Source organism: Biomphalaria glabrata, chromosome 3 (genome assembly GCF_947242115.1).
Source record: "Biomphalaria glabrata chromosome 3, xgBioGlab47.1, whole genome shotgun sequence".
Lineage (NCBI taxonomy): Eukaryota > Metazoa > Mollusca > Gastropoda > Planorbidae > Biomphalaria > Biomphalaria glabrata.
The window spans coordinates 48,641,483-48,664,363 of NC_074713.1; the positions used below are offsets into that span (position 1 = coordinate 48,641,483).

Sequence of the window (22,881 nt, forward strand, 5' to 3'; positions counted from 1 at the left end):
GAAATACTTTTTTCCAATTGTTTTAGTTGAGCACTATTTCATGCTTTTAGCTTTCTCAATGCGCTATGATCTTATCACTTGTCTGGACCAGTTGGGTGGGGGGGGGGAGAGGAGAGGGACAGAAAGAATGGCGGATCTGTGTGAAGGTTACCAAGATCACTTTTTAAAATGTTGTACGTCTTAAATTTGAACTCTAGTGCTCAAGCCTACTCAAGCCAAATCACTAACCACTGAGCCATCGAAGTGCTTATGAAAATAGAAGGTTTTATAGTTATATAAATAGTTACAATTGTTATGCTACGACCTACTTCTCTACACAAAGAATAAAGTGAATTAATTCAACAAATGCCAACACATCTGTCAAGTACATGTTTGTTCTCTTGTCCGACACCAAAAAATAAAAATAATTAATTACCAATAGTTAATTAACTAGTTCGTTATTTTGTTTTAAATTGATTTATCATGCAGGTACAAGAAATAATTGTCCAAACTTTCAACTTGATCCGAGATTGGTTGTGGGAGAAATAACGTGCAGAAAACCAGAAAAAGTGAGTTAATATAAGCTTTGTGAGAAAGCTATTAGCATTAACTTAGAACACAAGGCACAATGAAGTCTTTTTTTTTTATTGTAGTCACTGGTTTCGTTAACATGTAACATGAATAGGTGCTAAAAAAAAACAACAAAGAAGATAAAAAAAAAAACAACTTAATTCCAATGGAGTTTGTGTAGAAACAAAAACTTAGAAGCGGGCCCCCGGTCTGGTAGGAAAGGAGGCTTCAATCTTTTCAGCACAATCGTTAGAATCTATGAACTACCTCCAACTATACAAAAGATACGTTTGCAGGTCTAAAGTTTGTCCGATATAATTGTATTGTCATGACGGCTGAGGGCAAGATAACATACTGCAGGGTATGTACTTAAGTAATTCTTTTTATTACAGTAGTATTCATGTGTATTCCATCGGCTGATTGTTATATCAAAATGCGGCTCAGTGTGGGACTGTAAGACAAATAGATGTCATCTGATCATGTTTTGGAGAAGGTCCAATTTCTTATTCAAGGCCAATGATTAGCCAGCTGATATGCTGTGAATTATAAATGTTTGAATTATATACCTACGAAATACTTTCTTTCATTTCTAAAACAAAAATAAACTTATTACTTAAATTGTTAGTAGCCTTTAAGAACCTTCTTCATAGCACGTTATTTAGTAATATAATATTGTTTTATAACAAATAACAGAACTATGTGCATTAATGTAATTTTAAAAAATATGCAAGTTGAAGAGAATGAGTATTTTAAATGAATTATAGTAAAGTTCAGTAGTAAATACGTAGTATTGCGAGTGGAAGCTATGGACTCGACGTTGGCTGCTGTGTACTGTTTACATAATTTGTTTTTAAGCTTTTACAATAACAGTAGGGGCGTTGCTTGGGGTCCCTGGAGCAATACGCCTGCTCGTTATAAAGATTCAGTCGGTCAATGTTTTTGGCCACCTCCACGTTCCAATCGTCCGGAAGGATGGCTGGGGGGTCGCCGTTGGTGAAGACCGTAGCCTCAAAAACTGCAAGGCCAGGCGAAGTCCTGAGTCTGACTTTGTATATGTTCTTCTCTCTAGTCTCTTGCCGGGCGCTCCCTTGTAGATCGACCTGCACCACAAAGAGAATACTCTCCAGGGCGAGCTCTTCGCAGAGGTTTCTGTCGGTTTTGAGGTTGATCATGTTGAGTACATTCTTGACGAGAAGCCTGGAGAGTGAGGATTTGGTGTCCATACTGCTCAAACTTTTTTGCCCACAAAGGCAAAACTCTAAAGGAATGGGAACATCCATGCAAGTTCTGTCCGCGGGTATTTCATTAAGCAAGCTGAGACCCCGTTTGAAGGGTGATTTTTGCAAAGGGAGAGAACTGCGAAAATATAGAAGATCCAGCAGAGTTGCGTACGTGTCAGCGTGAGAAGTTAGTCGTGCAGTGTTGGTCCTTAGGTTCCTAGCAACCTCGGGATATTTCTCTAAAAACCATCTGGGAAATGTAAACAACGCCAAAGGGGTTCTGCTCTCCACCATTCCGTGGAATGTTTCTCTGATGGCCCCGTACCTCGGGCCGTGGTCTGAGAACGTTATAAGCACCGTCCTGTCAAGATGTCCTTTGGAAAGCCAGACATTGTAGACCTCATGGAGATAGTCGTCAAAGATTGCTACATTGGCCATATCTGCGTGGGTCAGTCTAGTAAAGAATACTGTAGCATAAATGGGCTTGTATGGGAACGTGTTCAAAAAACGGCTCACGTAGTCGAGATGAAAACTAATCTCCGGCTTTCCCCCTACGCAGTTGTGGCCAGACTTTATTCTACCCGGGTCTTTGTCAAGGGCTAGACTTATTGGTCGGCTAAAAAAATTCGTTGGCTTAACAAGAAATCCTTTTTTCAAATAATGAAAGCCTCCCACGTCGGGCCAGTCCTCGGCATACAGTGTCCGGTAGCCAGCCTTGTTGAACTCGTCCCAAACCAAGTCCAGTGTGTCCGAGTGGCTGGAGTAGTTCCACCAGTTTTGGAGGCTCTCCTCCGTCGTCCCGCCGAACAGGGACAGGTAGTTCGGGAACGTGTTCTTCCCAGTCTGCGTGTACATGGTCATGTCGAACGTGCTGAAGTTGTTCATCAGAAGTGGGTACGTCTTGTTCATGGAGCGGATGAACTGGTTCCGTGACACCCCGTCCAATCCTACCATGATGACGCTCAACGTCTCTTTCGGTGACCTCTCAGCCTTCCGCTTCCTCAGCAGCGTGCTCTTCATGACATTGGCCTCCTCCAGGTCAGGGACAAGCGCGTAGTACGCCTTGGAAACGGCATTGACCTTGTCCTTGCAATAGCAGACCACAAGTAAGAACTCGGCTTCCTTCGGAAGGACAGCATCGTTCGTAAAGTTATTGCTCCAGCTTCCGTAAGCCAGCCTGTCGACTCTAGGATTCATGGACAATAATTGATATCTGCAATGGACGATGGAATCGGGAAACAGCGTCTTGGTCTTAGACTCGTTGATAATAATACTTCCATCATTGATGTATGTGATTTCCTCCATGGAGGTATCGCACTCTATGTTTCTTGGACTTTTGTGGAGAAGGTTCAGTATTGATGGGTCATGTGCTTCCACGTGTGGGAAGATGCATGCCAAGGACTCGTGGACCTTATCTTCCATAAACATTTGTGATGGAGATGCCGTTTTCTGAAGCCCTGAGTATATACAGTATCCGAGATAGAAGAAGAGCAGAAGAACGACTGCAGTGAATGTACGCAAACAATCTTTAGTCGGCAATGCTGAAAAACAAAGGGAAATAAGCATAGATTATTGTCTTTTAAGATTGTTTACAAGTACCTGCAAATGCTTGGGGGGCAAGGGAAGGGGCGGGGGGGGGGGGGAGATACAAACTGCAAATCTACACCAGAAATAAACAACATTACTTAAGACAGGTGGGAGACACAGTGAATTTATAGTCTTACATAAAATACAATTTTATTTTAATTATGCTCATCAATTCGTCTCTAAATAATAATAGACATGTTATCGCAATATTTGTTTGGGAAAGTACCCATAACCATACCATTATTGCACTAGAATGTTAATGTGGAATATAATGGAAATTCTATTTGATCCAATATTAGCAATGATTAATTCAAATACTCTTTTGATATTTCTTTAGGATTTTGTCTGGGCATTTTCATTTCGAATTAGTTACAGTAGGCTACAAGTATAAGAAAGATAATAATAAAATCTTGATAAGATATGTTCACAATTCAAGCCCCGTATTTGTATTTCCTTCTTCGCACACCGACAAAAACAAGTAATTAATAAACATATAAACCAGATGTAGGCAACACAATAATGACACGATTGTATCGCAGGGCCATTGGTCAAGTGTGCTTACTAAATCGCTTAGAAACATGTCACAGAGTTTGTGTCTTATACACAAATACATGGGATAAAATCGAGGCAACTGACACTAGCTCCAGCTGGAGCAATCTGCCCAGTGTGCAGCCAAACATTCCAAGCTCAAAGACGTCACACCAGCCATGTGAGTTGGCAAAAACAAAAACGCAGTGCAAAGCACTACACTGGTTCATTGGTTCTCAGGCTGTAGTGTTTATTATGGCTGGAACATCCCTCCCTTTTTTTTTTTTCTAATTTCAATAAACGGGCCACATTTTAAAGATCCCGCTAACATAATTTTGAGCCCGGGAATTAGTGTATCTGTTATTCTGAAATTAATCGTCCAGCTCTCTTTCTCTCTCTCTCTTTCTGTCTCTCTCTCTGTCTCTCTCTATATATCTTTCTCTCTGACTCTTTCTCTTGTTCTTTTTTTTTTGTTTTTGTTTTATTGTTTGTTTTTTTGGTTAATTTTTTCCACCTTCGCATCTTAATTTCTCCGACATAGACTTTTGACTTGTTTTGAGTTTGAGTTTTTGGCACATCAAATTCTGTCTCGGGGCATGGCAAAGCAATTGGATTCCGAACTGAGGGAACACAAATGGAGATCCCGATGACGACTAGGATTCTTAACTTCAAGATATTCAAGAGATCCCAAGTCCAAACAAATTCTGGTGGGTGTCTGACAAAGGTAGGGCAGTAATAAATGCGGTGTGTCGTTGTGCTGGCCACATGCAACCGATGGCCACAGAAACAGATGAGCTAAATCTCAATGTCGTAAAGAATGCGAAGCAGTGGCGTAGCTAGGAATGTGCTCTCTGCATTTTGACCTTCGACATCATGACATGAGATAATGTACTTCATAAATATATAATTCTAATGTGTGGAACAGGGCACTAAATTGTATAACTACGTGAATAGCAAGATTACATGGCGGTGGCGGAATATTTAACATTTAATGTGGAAACAAATTTCGGACACTCATTGGCGTATAAAGAGGAGCTGGATGGGTGTGGGGGGAGTGTCCAAATTTGAAAGTCCCCCCCCCGGGCCCCTACTTACACCACTCATGCGAAAGCAATGCTAAACTGTGCAGATTTGCATGACACTCCAAACAGCGTCATGTCTTCGAAATCATTTAGTTTAAAGCTTAGATATATCCTAGACCAGGGGTAGGCAACATTTTTGTATCGAGGGCCGCATTAAAAAAAGTAAATATATATATATCTTAGAAAGATAAGCTTGCTGTGTAGAATGTCTTTTAATTCATATATTCATATATACAATGTATTACGATTTTTTAAAATTGTTATTGTCTTTTTATATCACAATATCCCCACAAATATACAGTTGTACTTAATGTGCAGTATTTATATATTACACTCGTGCATAATGTTTATTAACTGTGAAACTATCTTTCTAGTTGTTACCCCTGTGTGTGACTGCTGTCAAATTACAGTCAGTCAACATTGACCAGTGATTATACTTGTTTAGTTTCTACAAAAAATGCTTGCTCACTGAATGAGACAATTTATGTTCCGGTAGTTAAATGCCGGGACGAGCGAAGCCTTCCCTTGTGGAGCATCACCAGAAATGCTGACCATGTCCTTCAATGGTGCATACTAAATCAAGGGACCTAAAACAAGACTCTCCAAAGACTATTCGGAGAACTGCCTGATCTGGAAACCACTACGCGGTTCATCTCAGATATAGGATTACTGATCTGAACCCTTCAACATGTAAAATGAGAACGAAGAAGAAGAAAAGATGTATGTGTACCCAAATTGTGTGAACAGCAGCAAAGTTTTTTTCAAGTGTGGAAATGCAGCTTTTGGCACCCAAGAAGCTCCCGTGGTAGTGATGACTGGAACTTCTCTTTGCTTTGAGTTATGTCCTCTGGAGCTGAATCGGCTTCTCTTAATAAGTGTTGTACTTTTAATCATTTTTCACTAAAAATAGTTTCACCTTTCAGCAAAGGAAAATGACAAAAAAACTATTTTTTTGCTTGCCTGTGGAAATGGGAAAGCCTTGTTTGAAAAGATTTAAGATGCATTTACATTTCATATGTAAACAATCAATTGCAATAGCAATTATATGAAACATGAAATTTTGTCTTCCTCTCTTCATTAGAAATATTGGTAACAAGGTCACAGTCAATGTCCTTCAAGTAACATAACAATTTCATCCTTGAGATTTTATATTCTTCTCCTTTGCCTTGCCCATGTTAAGCTAGCGGATACATTGGATTTTTTTTCATAAATCAGTACTACCCGTGGTTAACTCTCCTAGCTCTAGTTTTATTTGTAAATACCCTTTTGATATTAAATGATTACATAATATGCAGTTTTGTGCAAACTTTCCTGTTTCAAGTTTATGGTTCTCAGTCAAAGATTGAGCTCCATCAGTTGTTACACTTGCGATCTTGTTCCAAGCCTACCCAACACTTAGACATTGTGTTTTGAATCGAGTGTAATGATGTATAGCCAATAGGCATAATCTTCGTTTACTTTAAACTTTTTATAATGAGACAGTTTCAATAATTTATATGTATATTTTTTTAAATATTTGCATTTTTATATCTATATACTGTGGGCACACCTGATTTCTGTAGGTGTCGGCGGACCGCATAAAACATCTACGCGGGCCGCATGTGGCCCGCGGGCCGTAATTTGCCCACCCTTGTTCTAGACGACTAGAAAAGTTACAGTCTTGAAATCAGTCAGCATTTCTAAACTTTTCATGGGTTCAGTCAAAATGTAAGCCAACAGCTATTGGTCAGATCTATTTTACACTGAGGCCAAAGACTCTTACAAGTCTTCGTACAGCACATAAAAATGTTAATTGAATCATTTAATAATCATTTGATAAGTTTTGCTTTCTTTTCATTTATGCTAGATAACTCCAGTGACGAAAGGAATGTCACCCATCCTCACTTTTGTAATCCCGAGTTTTAATTACTTCCCTTGTCTAGTATGTTTCAATGTATTTTTTTTTTTATTAGTCTTGCGGCTACAGCCGGTACTTCCCAGCCGGGATAACTCTTACTAACCGTGTTTTTGTTTCCATAATTATATGCCTTGTCTCCCTTACACTGAAAGTCAAAGCAATGGACAACTAAGTTTATAGCACGCTCTACATCAGTGTAAATGTTTTGTTCACACTACCAAAATTTACATCTACATTTAGACCTAATCTACAACAAAATCTAGATCTGTTTAAAAATTTTTTTTTTAAAAGTCAAGGAATATAGAAAACGAGGAAGTGTACATAAACTACAAACGCTATCTCAAGAAAAAAATACAAAAATCACATACTGCGGTTTCATGTGTCAATCTAGTGTACAGACAGACTAGGTCACTAGGCTATATCTGGATCCAGACTCATCATATGTATCCGCAAATTCAAGATTTTATTTCCACTTAACTTGATCTAGGCCAGGGGTTCTCAACCTATGACTCGCGACCCCCTAGGGGGTCGATTGACGATTTGCCAGGGGTCGCCAAAGACCATCGAAAAAATGGATTATTTTGTCTATTCTCTTCTATTGCTGTATGTGTGTGTGCTGGAGGGGGGGGGGGTCGCGGTAGAGTGGGGGATTGTAAAAAGGGGTCGCCGAGCTTAAAAGGTTGAGAACCGCTGATCTAGACACTACAGCTACATTAGTTTCATTAGAGTCGTTAAAAACTAGATAAAAAGATCTACATCTATTGAAACTTAAGTCTTTATCCCTATACCCTAGCTAGACTAGAATTTGATTGTACTCGATTATGATTTCCTATAGAATCCAGATCCAGATCTACTACTAGATTCTATGTCTACACTCTAGACCTAGTGACTATTTTAGTCTAGAATAGATCATATAATGATATAAATATATGATATGAAAGTTTAAAAGTAGCATGTAACATGAACCATTGTCTATACTAACACTTACCAAAAAAATTGTGTTTCATTTTAAAGTCTATACTAGAATTCAATTCTTGTAAATATAAATTTTTGTTTAATTAATAGACAAATTCAAACAATAAGATCCAGAGTTTATGGACATTACTATTACACCTAAATCTTTTATCCAAGGCCGCATCCTTTTTTTTTTATTTCATAACTTCCTGTAGAGAAAAACAATAAATTTAGAGGCTATTCATCAACTTTAAGTTATGACATCATCAACAAAGTGTCAAGGTTGTGAACTCCTGGCTTGGCTTATACATGACACATAAGCGTACTTCTATCAATAATTCAATGAGACGCCAGAAATGAATTAACAACAAAATATAACTTTAATAAAAGTAATCAGGGTAACTGTAGTTGTAGACAATACATCAAATGTTAACTATTAAATATGCACAATTGTGAAAACAAACTTCTAGAATACCGATACGATACGATACGACTAGGCTCTAAACGCAGCCTCCGACAACAACAACATACTCCCCCAAAGGCCGTCATTCTACTTTAACTCATCAACTAATGAAATAATAATAAATAAATATAGAATTCCTTAAATCTTACACCCAAGGTTCTATCAAGTGCTGTTTACAATACTAAATACAAACACAATCACCACAGTCAACAACATTCATCGCTCTGATCATAGACATAGAGACTCTATGACAATGTTTCTGATTTATGTTTTGCACTTTTGTTTAAAAATTTTAAAAAATACTGTTTTCTAGTCCAAATGGCAGCAGGAAGGTTCGAACTTGGAACTTTGTGTCTATAGTTTGAAGTGCATCCCACACGACCAGCTTCTTGTCTGTAGAATTCTAAACGGTAGGTCTACAGTGAGGGTTAAAATGTAAAAAAAAAAATGAATGTGTAGTACTACCTCTTTAAGGAGGAGCTTTAGCCTTTTCTTCAAGAGCTATTGCATAATAGTTTGAAGAAGGAACACGAACTAGCTCAAAACTGTATGAAAAATGACCAGGAATGAAGAATGACCAAGAATGAAGAATGACCAGGAATGAAGAATGACCAAGAATGAAGAATGACCAAGAATGAAGAATGACCAAGAGTGAAGGATGACCAAGAATGAAGAATGACCAAGAATGAAGAATGACCAAGAATGAAGAATGACCAAGAATGAAGGATGACCAAGAATGAAGAATGGCCAAGAATGAAAAATGACCAGGAATAAAGAATGACCAAGAATGAAAAATGACAAGGAATGAAGAATGACCAAAAATGAAAAATGACCAAGACTGAAAAAAGAATAAAATTAAAAATGACCAAGACTGAAAAAAGACTAAGAATGAAGAAAGACCAAGAATAAAGACTGACCAAGAATAAAGACTGACCAAGAACTAACGAATAACTGTATAAAGAAAGGTCCTACTTGGAAACAAAAGGGAACAGTATTAAAAGCTCCTACTAAGACGATAGCAATCAGGTAAGTGGACCAAAGAAATGTAACATGCAAAGAATAAAGTTTTGAAAGCACAGTTTATTATTAGTCAACAAAGTACTGGAAGAAAGTGAAGAAAATATGGCGAAACATAGACAATTCCAAACGAGAACTTGAACCCTAACCCCGCGCCATCGCCTAACATCGACCAGGTACCAAATTAACATCCTCTTTCGCAATCACGCTCTCTTTTAAAAAAACGTGCGTTCATAAGAGTAAAGTTATTTGATCCCGTATCAGCAGCCAGGGCCTCGTGATTACACGCCCCCAACCCAGAGCCCGTCCACATTCCTGTCTATATATTTCCCATAAAAACAATTCAATATTTAGGGATAACACTCCTTGCATCCCAAGGCTTCTTCCAAAGACAATGACCCAAATTTAAAATGCACGTATCTCTCTCTCTCTCTCTCTCTCTAACAATACAATAGGACGACGGAGATCTAAATACATATAATTCCTTTTAATAAATCCTTAACGTCTTTGAGTCTAGGTGTGTTTTTTGTATTATTATGCCTTAGGGGAAAAAATCAGATTGAAATCTGAACTTCTGTCTCTTAAGATATAAAAAGTCTAACTGGATTTATGTTCTTGAAAAGAAAAATATCGAACGAAAACAAACAGAAAGTTTAAACTTCTTTATTAATCATTAACAAAACTTGGAATACGATAATAGTCTAAAAAAATAGAGAAGCAATCTTTAGGAAACTGGAGCTTACGAAGGTCTCCACAGAGCACAAACTAATCGATAATACTGCTGTAACGTATATGACATTTAAAAAAAAAAATATATTTCTTGAATCTGAAAAATTGACCAATTTCATTTGATATATAAAAGTCATGACATTTTCATATACACTTGAGAAAAACAGTGGCGGAGCTTGATGACCGAAACGGGGTGGGTCCAGCGTAAAATCATACTAAATATCACTGAATGATCGTGCGGTTTGCGTGCTGGACTGTCGTTCGGACTTATCGATAGCCTCGGGTTCAAATCCCTGCTCGTTCCCATCCCCCCGTCGGGAGGTTTGGACAAGAGAGTAAATTATCTTCAACATTGTTGGAACATCCGAGTCATGTCAAACAAGCCAACAAAGCTCACATCTACATCTACAATATAAACTTTTCTGAAATTAGCGTTTAGGAGTTGTTGTTTTTTTTTCCTGCTCCAAAATGTATCTTGTTCTGAGCTGTCATGTCTTTAAAATGCACCTTGTTTATTTGAAGTCTAAGATTAACACTCCTTCTTGGAAATGTTTGCGATTACATTCTAATCAAGTCACTCCTTCATGGAACTTTGAACCTGGACGCTGATCTCAAAAACGGCTCTAACGATTTTCCTAGAAATTTATCAGTTTATGTATATCAGTGAGAAAAGAATGACTAGCTCGTTGGCCACACGGGGAAAACTTTAGCTCGATAGTTATAAGTTTTCAAAGTAAACATAAATGTAAATTTGACTTGAGACTATATCTTGGTCTAGAGTCAATAAGGCATAGTCAGCCGTTTTAATTGGGTCAATTTAAAGTTGCTTTAATTTTAAAGTTTAAAAGCGTTGTTTATATTTTTACATAAATCTTACATAGATTACATATAGAGTCTAGATCTAGAAGTAGAGCTGGACTAGCTCTTAACAGTTGTAAATCAGAACTTTAAGTCTAGTGTTAGATCTAGATGTTCACATAATGAACTTACCAACAAATAATACAAATCCTTCCTCGCTGGCCAAATCAAAACATGCGTATGTTTTAGCAGATGACGGTGCCAAGTGTTCGACACCCAAATTTAACCAAAAATATTTTTAGCATTTTAAAAATTATTTTATAAAAAAATGATTTTCTTGTTTTTAATTAAAACCAACAACATTCCAAATCAACAGAAGAGAGACATCACTGAGTGACTACATACAGACGTATTAGCTCTTTGTCACGTTCCCAACCAACCAGTAGCGCTGATACAGTCTGATGCTGTAAGGAACATCGAGTTTTTCTAATGTTCGATTCTAGTCTTGATGGACAGAGGTCGCCCACTTCACGACAATTTGTCGATTTGTCCCTAATTATATTGAAACGGGTGTGGGTTGTCCTCTAACATTTTTCCGATTTTACTGAGACATTTTTTTAAATAAATTTGGTAAAGTTTTGATTTTTTTAATGTTCCTTTTATCAGGCTGATTTAAGCGGCGCTACCATAGACTTATATATATACTAGATCTAGACTGGACATGGAGACTTTTTAACACTACAAAAAATGTGGTGAATTTATTTTAGAAATTTGGATCAAGGCGTTGTTTTGTAAAGTAGTTAAAAGAAGTAAAGGCTATTTTTTTCAACCCTAACCTATGTAACATATAATTTAATTTTTAGATCTAGATCTAGTAATTGAACATCAAAAATAAGAGTAGGCCTACTCTCGTCTCATAATTATTATTTTGCAATTTTTAGATACATAATCTTCTTTATCAAAAGACTGAATGCAACACTAAATTGTGATTTTTTTTTAATTTTTGATAATCAATTACTAGACCTAGATCTAAAAAATAAAATTATATGTTACATAGGTTAGGGTTGAAAAAAAAACAACAACTTGACTTCTTTGAACTACTTGACAAAACAACGCCTTGATCCAACTTTCTACACAATGTTCACGCACGATGGATCAGTCGCGGATAAGAATTTATTTCCGGTTTCCAGTCTAGTAGTGTACATAAGTCTATGGGCGCAACCAGGGCCGCCGCGAGGGTTGTGGCCGCCAGCGTGCAAAATTAAAAAATGCCGCCCCCCCCTTTTTTTTTTTTAAACTCCATAAGACTGGACACTGTTTCAAAAGTGGCCTTTGATTTAAATCCATTTTTCGTAGACCATTCCATTTTTCCCTTTTATATTCGCACCAATGTTGTACCCCTCAAGTACAACTATGAACCATGCACTAGGAACATTGTCGGATATACGTGTCTAAAGAAATCTGACATCTTGTTTTATTTTTTATGTCTGAGAAACTTTAAAAACTGATCTCGTTCTGACTACTCGCTTATACTTCTGATTGATGAGTTGCGGCGGGTATATTACAATGAACAGTGTACATTACTGTAAATGATCATGATCTATATACAATTTCTCGATGGCTTTGACTGCTCAACAGTGGTACATGGTCTGGACTCTGATATGTTAACTTGTTTGTTATTGTAAGTTAAAGCATAATCCGGAAAAAAAAAGCTTGATATACACAAGCCATTGACAGTGGAACTTTATATACTTTCTGTACACTTTCTTAATAAATATCACGATTGTATTTTGGAGAGATGTGCATTGTATCCACAATCATCTGACATGAACGTGTTCAGAGGTGCCTACAAATTTATCCAACAAATGAAGCAACTCAGCGCTGAATATTTTTCATGAGCTTAATACAAAATAAATAATCCAAAGTACAAGTCACTTATAAAATGACTTGAAATAAAACAGTGATTCTCACATTCGCGGGTGACGAGTACCTAGATAAACGAGCCGAAAGACACAAAGATAAAGGCACATTCCTCGTCCCATATGCTAGGACAAATTTGTACAAATACTCCTTCTTCCCTAGTACTATTAGAGCATGGAATGGGTTGCCTGAGCTAGCCAGGAAAACCAGTGACTTGGCAGAATTTAAGTCATTGGTTAATATACATGACTAAATGCATGACGCGTAGGACGTAATCATCTTCTTTTTTTGAAGTAACGTCTGTATTATATAAGATAAGATAAGAAGATCTTTAGAAACTGGAGCCCAGAAGAGCAAAAAAGGTTTCCACAGTGAGGTCCGTGAGCTTTTTAAAGAATGTAATACAATAGAAAAGAAACTTAGTCACCATTTTTAGGTTTTATTTTTAACACTGTGTATAGAATCCAAGGTTGCGTCATGAAAGTTCACTAAAATGTTTTTTTTTCGGAAATTGTGTTGCCTACATTATTTTTAAGCATTTAAGATGCAGCAGGTTTCCGCTCAAGTCGGCAAGGGATCTGAACCTTTTTTTTTTGTTGCCTTCCCAGCCCCGTTGTTGGTCGATTTTTAGCCCATAGCTCCAAACAGCTAGTGTAACTGAGCCGACGAAGGTGTTTTATATTTTGTAACAAATAAACTTTGAATAACTTGAACAAACTTCTTGGTGAACAAAAAAACTCAATAGAACTGTTATTATTCACGATTTAACTGTATTTGTACAAATACTCCTTCTTCCCTAGTACTATTAGAGCATGGAATGGGTTGCCTGAGCTAGCCAGGAAAACCAGTGACTTGGCAGAATTTAAGTCATTGGTTAATATACATGACTAAATGCATGACGCGTAGGACGTAATCATCTTCTTTTTTTGAAGTAACGTCTGTATTATATAAGATAAGATAAGAAGATCTTTAGAAACTGGAGCCCAGAAGAGCAAAAAAGGTTTCCACAGTGAGGTCCGTGAGCTTTTTAAAGAATGTAATACAATAGAAAAGAAACTTAGTCACCATTTTTAGGTTTTATTTTTAACACTGTGTATAGAATCCAAGGTTGCGTCATGAAAGTTCACTAAAATGTTTTTTTTTCGGAAATTGTGTTGCCTACATTATTTTTAAGCATTTAAGATGCAGCAGGTTTCCGCTCAAGTCGGCAAGGGATCTGAACCTTTTTTTTTTGTTGCCTTCCCAGCCCCGTTGTTGGTCGATTTTTAGCCCATAGCTCCAAACAGCTAGTGTAACTGAGCCGACGAAGGTGTTTTATATTTTGTAACAAATAAACTTTGAATAACTTGAACAAACTTCTTGGTGAACAAAAAAACTCAATAGAACTGTTATTATTCACGATTTAACTTGAGATGAAATCTAGATCTAATAGCTAATAGTCATGATATAAACTGATATTTAAACAAAATCTAGCTCACAACAACAAAAAAAGTCTTTACGCTTTCATGTCTTAAGATCGTCTCACATTTGCACTAAGTACGTTAATTTCATCATTGTCACTGACTAACCACCAATCAATCGCTTCACCTCTTCTCACAGCCGCCTAGGAAACACACACACTTTATAACACCCCTTTTTGTCAGGACGTTGCGCCCTTCCCCCTCCATATGAGAGGAGCTAGCGCCCCCTCCCCCTCGGTGAAAATGTTTTTAAAACTTACTTATTAATTACTGGTAATAGATCTACTTACAGGTCGGGATATTCGACTCAAAACAAATATTACAAACAATCCGCGAAAATTCAAGACCAGAAATGAGCAGGCGATTAAGGAAAAACCTTTGTAAATCTCTCGCACGCTGCTCTATTTGTTCTAGTTTCCAAAGTAATTTCTTATGTACGAATATTGTTAATATTTTCAAAGGATAATGAAATAATTATACTTTATTTGAAGTATTTAAGTATTTTTTAAATTTAATTAATAAAAAAATCGTAACCTTGGAATAATGATTTGGCCGCCCCCGAAAGTCGGCCGCCTGCGTGCAATGCACACATTGCACAATAGGTAGCGGCGGCCCTGGGCGCAACATTGTGAAGGACAATAATCTCTGGAGGGTACAAATTGTGTACGCTTTCTTCTCGCACATTTCATTCTCGGATCAAGCTGAAACTTTGCACAATTATTTATAGTCGACGACAACACACGATTTAGTCAAAAAATGTGTAAATGTATCAGTTAGTATGACAGAACTTACATAACTTAGCAATACAAATCTAATAAAAAAAAATTTTGACAAAAGAATCTAAAACCATTTGAAAAAATATGTTAAACATATGAAAATTATCAATTTCCCTTTCTAAAGAGCCTCCCATGTTTGTTACTATTAATAGTGAATGGTTGTAAAAGTGGTGTATTTTTATGAAAAAACTGCTTGCAAAAGTGATTTTAAAAATTAGATTTTTCGCTTTCAGAAAAGAAAAAAAGTAGCCGTTGCATCAGAACTTTGAATGGACTAAAATATTATGATGTCAGATTTTCACTATCTTTTCTAGTTTACGAGATCTAAACGGGACGGACGGACAGACATTCCACACAAAACTAATAGCGTCTTTTCCCGTTTCGGGGGCCGCTAAAAATGAAAACTGATAAATACCATCCTTTTCATGTCGCTTATAATTTATTTATTTATTTATATTGAATGTTCCAAATGCTTATTATTTTATAGCGTCCATCTTTTTATTGTGCCACAAGAGGGCCTTGCTAAATATATCTCGCGCACATCATCTGCCCTATAGACCACAAGGTCTGAAAGAGGAACTTTACATGGAATTTAGTCCTGCCACTGGTGCTACATAATAGCCCTTTGATTCGATAGCAACTATATCCTGCGACAAAAAAAAATTAGCGACAATCCGCTCTAGGCTATAATTTTTTTAAAATTTTTCTAAATCTTATTGGCGCATATAAATAGTGAACATAAATATAGGGACAATCCGCTCTAGGCTATATTCTTTTTCATCTTTTTCTATATTTAAGTGGCGCATATAAATAGTGAACATAAATATAGGGACAATCCGCTCTAGGCTATATTCTTTTTCATCTTTTTCTATATTTAAGTGGCGCATATAAATAGTGAACATAAATATAGGGACAATCCGCTCTAGGCTATATTCTTTTTCATCTTTTTCTATATTTAAGAGGCGCATATAAATAGCGAACATAGATATAGCTAGAAGTATCTACCTCCTTTTCTTATAGTCAATAACTAGGGTAGGCCTACTTGGTGTATATTTCTACAGACCTAAATAAAAGGAGTGTTCATTATTCTTAATGGCTGGTTCGTATTTCAATTTGTATAAATTTAAAAAATTATAATAAGGAGAAGTCATATCTTTAAAAAAAAAAAATTTGTTTTTGTTTTTGGACATCTACTTGATTGCTTCCCTGCTGATAAGAAATGAAGGTACAAATTGTAACTTAGCTACATTTTTTTTTTCAAAAGGAACGAGATTGTAAATAACCTACTATATATTTACAAGTTACCGCTGACTTATTGATCAAGAGATCTCTTTAACCGTCGTACGGATCCTCATGACACCGCAATTTGTAAAAAAAAAAAAAAAAAAAATCTTTCTATCAAACCTTAGTATTTTATTTTCAGTACTTTCCCCCTCCCAAGTATACTTATTTTAATATACCTTACGTCATTTCCGCTTCCTTTTAAAAAGGGTTCTATACGAAAAAAAAATAATTCTAATTGAACCAAAAATATAAATCTAGATATATTCATTCATTGGCTTCCTTCAGTCGTAGAACGACTATGGTTCATCTCAGAGCACACTGATGATATATTTGTATTCCCGCTAATTTCCGAAGTGGATAAATAAACGATTACAATTTTAAAAAAAACTTACTATATTTAGCGATACAAAAAAAAATAGTAATGAAACGGGAAAGTGACTTTTATTTAGGGCCTTTCTACGAAATTTTTTTGTTCTCTAGGCCTGAAACTGACGGTAGGAAGAAATACATCTTGCGTCTAATACAGTACATTGCTTGCTTTAGAATTATAGGTTGCAAAAATAAATAAAAGAGCGAGGTCACGGTCGAAATATAATGCAGCTTGAATTGAAAAGCAGAAGAAGCGTCATAGAGTGTACGAACTTTTTGTTGATGGCCGGGAGTGATACTAGAATTAATGGGACCAAACTATGAGTGCGTGTATGTGTCGGGGACGCATTATGAAGCGAGTCTTTCCAAATCAAGTCAAAAGTCTATGTTGGAGACATCACCATGCTCAGGTTAAGAAACGGAAGTTCCTAATAAAGAAAAGAGAGAGAGAGAGAGGAAAGAGAGAGAGAGAGAGAGAGGAAACAGAGAGCTGATCGTACATTTTATTGTAACAGATACACTACTTCACTAGCTAAAAAATGTTGTTCGTTTGATCTTTAAAATGTGGCCCGTTTGTTAAAATAAAAAAAAAAAATAAAAAAATTCTGTCAATAATAAACAATATAATACGTGGTGAAGGGACGGGCGCGGTGGCTCAGTGGTTAAGCACTTGGCTTCCGAATCTGGGATCCTGGGTTCGAATCTCGGTGAAGACAGGGATTTTGAATCTCGGGAGTCCGCCCAACTCTAATGGGTACCTGACTTAAGCTGCGGAAAGTAAAGGTAATTTGTCGTTGTGCTGGTCACATGACACCCTGCTCTCTAACCGTTGGCCAAAGAAACAGATGGCGTTAATATCATCCGCACCATAGACCGCACTGAAAGGGGAAACTTTACTTTTTTTTAAAGCCTGGGGACAAATCAACGGGCGTAGCCGGTGTGTACTGCTAGTTCTCGACCCAACTCTATTGGTAACCTGACATTAGTTGGGGAAAAATAAATGTCGTTTTACTGGCAAAATGACACTCTCCTTAACCGTCGACCGTCTGAAAGGGGTTACTTTACTTTATTAATTCAACCAAAATTTGAGTAAAACTCTCTGTAACGGTAAGTTCAGGCAAGAAAGATAATAATAAAACGTATTGTTATCGAGTAGATGTTTCTTGCGATTGTACATAAAACAAATCCTACCTCAAACTTTTGACTTTGTAATTTCGATGGGAGATATTACAAAAGGAATTAAAATTTTGAAAAAAAAGGAGTTTTATAGTTTCTTATCAAATCGAACCATATCATAATACTTGACAACAGAAGATTTCTAAGAATGTTTTTTTTTGTTTTCTTAAATATACAATCAAAGTGTGTATTTCCCTGTGCTTTGGGACTCAATCATTAAGCCAGTTACGTCAATCAAGACTAGAAGCAATAGGATTTAATAGATTTATTTCATTTTGTATTTCCTTCAATACTACTGGTAACCATAGGAGCTCAGTCAACTTTTGCTCCTACAAGGGAGGTTAAGGTTGATAATTAAAGCATTAAAACCCAGGCACAGTTTTATACAGGAGATTAGTGTCAAGCTTATCGACAGATTTCATTGAAACATTATTTGGTAATTACTATTTTATAAGTATGACTCGTCATGTCAGATGTAATACCTGGCATTTGTTTGGCTCGCGCTGGTTAAGTCAAAAATTCGACTATGTAAAGTATGGACCAAGTAAGGGGGGGGGGGAAACCACATACCAAAAGCTGTGTATTTAGGCGAGTCTAAAGGAAAACGTCGGAACAACAGTGCCCTCTGGGAGTGCTATAAAAATAAACTCAGCCGCCATTGAGGAAAGCAGCTAGCAGCAGATGGCCTTTGAAATAGAGTGCTGGAAATATCCCACAATGGCCGCGGGACACACATCTGAGACGTAAAGAAGGCCCTTGCAAAAGACGGGCAAAGACCAGGAAAAGAAAACTTAAATAGATCTATGGCGGACAACGACTTTGTATGCATTAGTGGTAGCAAAATATGTAGGTCGCAACAGGGTCTGCATTGTCACGTAAAATGCTGGACTCATCCTTAGCCTTGGAAGTCGAATGCAATTCATTACGAGCCAGGAGCATTCTCAGCGTGGGAGAAGCTCTCCGTTCATTTCTCTCTAGAGACAATATGTCATTTTAATAGAATTGTAAGTGTAGAATTTTACGATACTGACAGGAGCATCATATAGTTTGCAAATGCATTTCTTTATTAAATTTCATCTAGTACTAATGCTTACATATTACCCTGACCTCCACTTCCCTCCACAGTACAAGGCCAACTACTCTCTCCTCTGTTTAGATAGTGTCAGTCCAGGAACAGCGAAGGAACAACACTAAAAAGACTTGTCTTAGTTTTCAGTAGTTCATGTTAAGCATTCTACAATCTACACAAATTGTTTTGTAACAGAACTTTTAATATGAAACAAAAATGTATTTCATTAAATACTTAAGGGTAATTAAAAAAAAAATGTTCGTTCGGTAAATATAATGGTGTAAGCTTAAGGCAGGCGATTCAGTTTAAATTGAAATAATGGAGGACAATGCGTAAATGATTTGACGACAAATGCAAACAGAAGCAGTCAGATATTTGGTTTTCAGCTCACTGTGTCTGGGTTCACCGGTCTTTCATGCTTATTTCTGTTTCAGACCTTACAAGTGACGTAGCTAGGGTGGGGGGGGGGGAGGGGAGAATTTGAAAATCTCCCCAGGCACCCATTTGAGGGAGGCCTCCAAATGAGTGACTTTTTACATTAAAAATTAACTATTACGCAAAATGCAGGGCCCTTAAAAAGGTCAAGCCACCCCATGCCTCCAAATGATGGAAAATTCCTAGCTACGCCCCTGGACATTATAGCACTAAGAGCAAAACCGCTAGTGTTGATCCAGATCCACAGGGACTGCTTCCCAACAAACGGATATCAGGTGAGACGCCTCTTCCTTCCAGCAGGGACGGCCTTAGTCAATTGGAGGCCCTAGGCGAACTGAATAGTGTGGCCTTAAATAAAATACTGCTTTTTTTATATAAAAAATAAATAAATAAATAGGTGCAGGTACTCAGTGATGGATTGTCTAGCCTTTAACTACCAGTTCAGTGGCTGAATGTCTGCCTCTAAGCAGCCATGAATCAACGTATTTTGTAGGGTCAAAACGTACGTGTGGTGGTCCAACTAATCTGATAAATAAAAGTGAAAATACAGTTGTTGTCATCAATAAACTTCTTGTCGGGGTGATGATAAGATTCATTTGCGAAAATCCTCTTTTAGCTTCACTTAAAGACATTGGGATTGTACTGAGAGCAATTTGCAAAGGAAGTCGTTTATCCGGAAAGTTTTTTTTGATTATATAATCATGAAATCCGTTTTAATTGCAATCTTGTTGACAAGTTTCTAATTTCTGTTTCGCCAATTATTAAGTGAGTACCAATGTTGTCCGGCCATTGCTTTGTATCGAGTACTCGAGACCATTATGCCAACTCAACATCTTCACTAGAAATCAACCTTTGTTAAAATGATTCTCGTAGTTTTTTGTAAAAAATGTTTACATCAATTGGTGAATCACTGGCAGGAATACAGTTTTTGGTGTGAAGTGAAACTTCTTTGAAAAGCAGTGATCGCCATTTTATAATAAGGGCCTGAATAATTTGCCTTTCTTCCAAAATCTGTAAAACAGCCTTGATTTCTTTATCTGCTCTGTAGATGTCTATGTTGCGCTCTTACAAATCCAAACTTAATTCTGACAATTCTTGGAGCGCCTCGCACATCAATCCGAGGTCTAGTACAAATTCAGTAGAACTAATATTTTGCTGCAAACCTTCATAAATGCATGTATCTTTTTTGTCTCTAGTTGAGTCAAGTTTTGCTTCTTCAAAATGTTGTACCAAAACTTCACAATCTTCCCAAAGTGCTAAAACAGAATGGAAGCTGGATACAATCGAGTACTGACAATTCCTCCAATTTTTAACAACTCAGCCTTTAAGAAATGAGCACTTATTTATAATTCTCTGCAATTTTTGTGTGTGAAGAATGATCAACTCAATACAGTTTATCAATGAATGCCTTAAATCTATTGATCTCTGAAACTTGTTATACGACTTCACCAACGGAGAGTTCCAGTCGGTGATTTGCACAATGCTGAGCCAGAACGAATGAGAACTTTTCTTTGAGCAATGTCTTGACGCCACTTCCCAGCATCCCAGCTGCTCCATGCAAGCGAAACTAAGTTCCTTCTTACAAAGTCTTCTGTTAACCCATGGAAATGAAGGCAGGGTAGTCAAGAAGCAAAACTCCATTCGCGGTTAGACTTTCGAATTCGACCAAATCCAAGAACAAATTTACTGGTGAAGTCATTCCACTGTCTGCAAGACAAACACGAATATACACAAAGTCGATGTTTGGTTAAGTGTAGTTGATTCGTCGATGATCTATGAAATTTTAGTGTTCGACCGGACTATTTCTTGGAGCAATGTTGTTTTTTTTCTCATTTCCCAAACAATGTGAATGAGTGTATTTATACAAGCATTGGTTGAATGAAGAATACAGCCCATCTTAACTTCGTTTAGTTCTTGCAAATCTATTTCAGATTCGAAATTATGAAACAATTGTGTTGTTGTTTTTTTGCTACTTTATATGCTGTACGAAAAATCTTTGCAATTACGATTTTCTCAGGAGTTAATGCCTTTAACAACGCGTTCTCAATAGATGCTGCCTCGGCTTCTGTTAGGGTCTTAAGCGCAGCTTTGTGTGCAGCCGTTTCTTTATGATCGAATTTTTTTTCTTAAAGACATAAGCTGTTGTCGATTAATACCGAAGTAAGTTATTTTATTGTCGATACCTTCATTCTCATCTTTGCCTCGACTCCGAGATTGCAAACTTTTCGGCAAGGGATACAACCAAGCTTTTTTTTTATTATGGATAGATAGCCAATCATATTTTGCAAGGAAATAATTTCTTTGATCTAAAGTCCAGCAGGTAGGCTAGTCTGCAGGCTGCAGTTGTTCAAAAGTAACAGAGGAACCAAGAACAATTTCTGACGGCTTTGGTTCCGATAGCTTCATTAGGGTTTCTTCTGTGACACCATTTAGCCACGTGATCTCTTCTATACAAATTACGCAATACACAATGGCTATCACGTGACAGTTTTAATTTCGTTGTTTTATCATTATTATCACGTGGCTATATGTTTGTTTGTTTACGATTGGTGAATTAGGTCTATTGTGCAAACACGAACTTATTCAACTGTAAAATTACGTGTCTGAAGAAGCCCTTCTTTTGGGTTTAACAACTAGCATATTGTATATGTTTTCAGACGATTGTGTTTAAAATACCCAAAATAAAGCCAACTCAAATCCCAAGGTAACCCGAGACGTAGATCTAGTGTTTCAGGGTGTTATTAGAATGAGCTTGTATTGTATTCATGTTCAGTTCACTCATGGAGTAATAATACAAGGTAGTTCACATATACAAGTAAGGGACGTGTAGGCCATAAGACTGAAGTCTCTAGATAATGTTTTGATACTAACCCTGTCACCTCGTCCATCATTATTATAGGGGAACACAATGTTCCTTCATGTTTGTTTTTCTCCGTTGCTTCACGCCAACTAGTGCAATCAGTACAAACGTGTATTCACGAGTTTAACCCAGACAGTCTACAAACATACGAAAAGCACAAACTAATGAAATACTGCTGAACTTTTTTTTTCTATGACGCGTTTTGCAAACCTTATAGTTTGGCTGGCAATGACAGGGAACTTTAAAAAAAAAAAACAGTTTGTCATTCATCTACATATTAATAAAATAAAAATGCAAATTAGCACAACCAAATCTGTTGCTCCGATGGTGATCAAATGTTCTGAAATAGGTGGCCATAAGGTCCACCCAGGGGATATCACTTTCTCACTCCGGCATTTGAATGAAGGCCATGTATAGATTAAGTTATCGAGTCACTAACAAGGAACATTTTTTAACTAAGTCTGTTACAAACAAGGTTTCAAAGTTTGTGTGGAAACACAGACTCAAAATCGGCCCCCTAAGTGGTCCACCCAGGAAAGTAAAAAAGGCAGGTTTCGATATTTTCAGAAAGAACGTCAGAATGAAATTCTATCAAAGGCAAATGACAGAGAAGAATGGAGAAAGAAGGTTGACAGATCTTGTGTGGTGGCCCAGCGGTCCAGCAGACCAAAGGATAAGTGAAAGTGAATGTGAAGTTAGATGTGAATC

General features: G+C 37.0%; 2 protein-coding genes across 2 annotated transcripts in view; both read right to left on the reverse strand.

The window, feature by feature from the left end:
• Positions 1 to 12,591, reverse strand: part of LOC106061499 (uncharacterized) — a 125,227-nt gene extending 112,636 nt beyond the window's left edge. Inside the window, exon 1 of the mRNA XM_056022411.1 lies at positions 12,588 to 12,591. The gene's annotated coding sequence lies outside the window, so the exon portion shown is untranslated. The remainder of the gene's footprint in view (positions 1 to 12,587) is intronic.
• On the reverse strand, positions 615 to 3,312 carry LOC106061504 (uncharacterized). Its single transcript, XM_013219669.2, has one exon. It carries the CDS (start codon positions 3,195 to 3,197, stop codon positions 1,353 to 1,355), a length of 1,845 nt encoding a protein of 614 aa, XP_013075123.2. The 5' UTR covers positions 3,198 to 3,312; the 3' UTR covers positions 615 to 1,352.
• Positions 12,592 to 22,881: the final 10,290 nt, after the last annotated feature.

What these genes read in the sequence shown, in the direction of transcription:
- LOC106061504 (XM_013219669.2), bottom strand. Translation starts at nt 3,197, where the DNA reads ATGTTTATGGAAGATAAGGTCCACGAGTCCTTGGCATGCATCTTCCCA.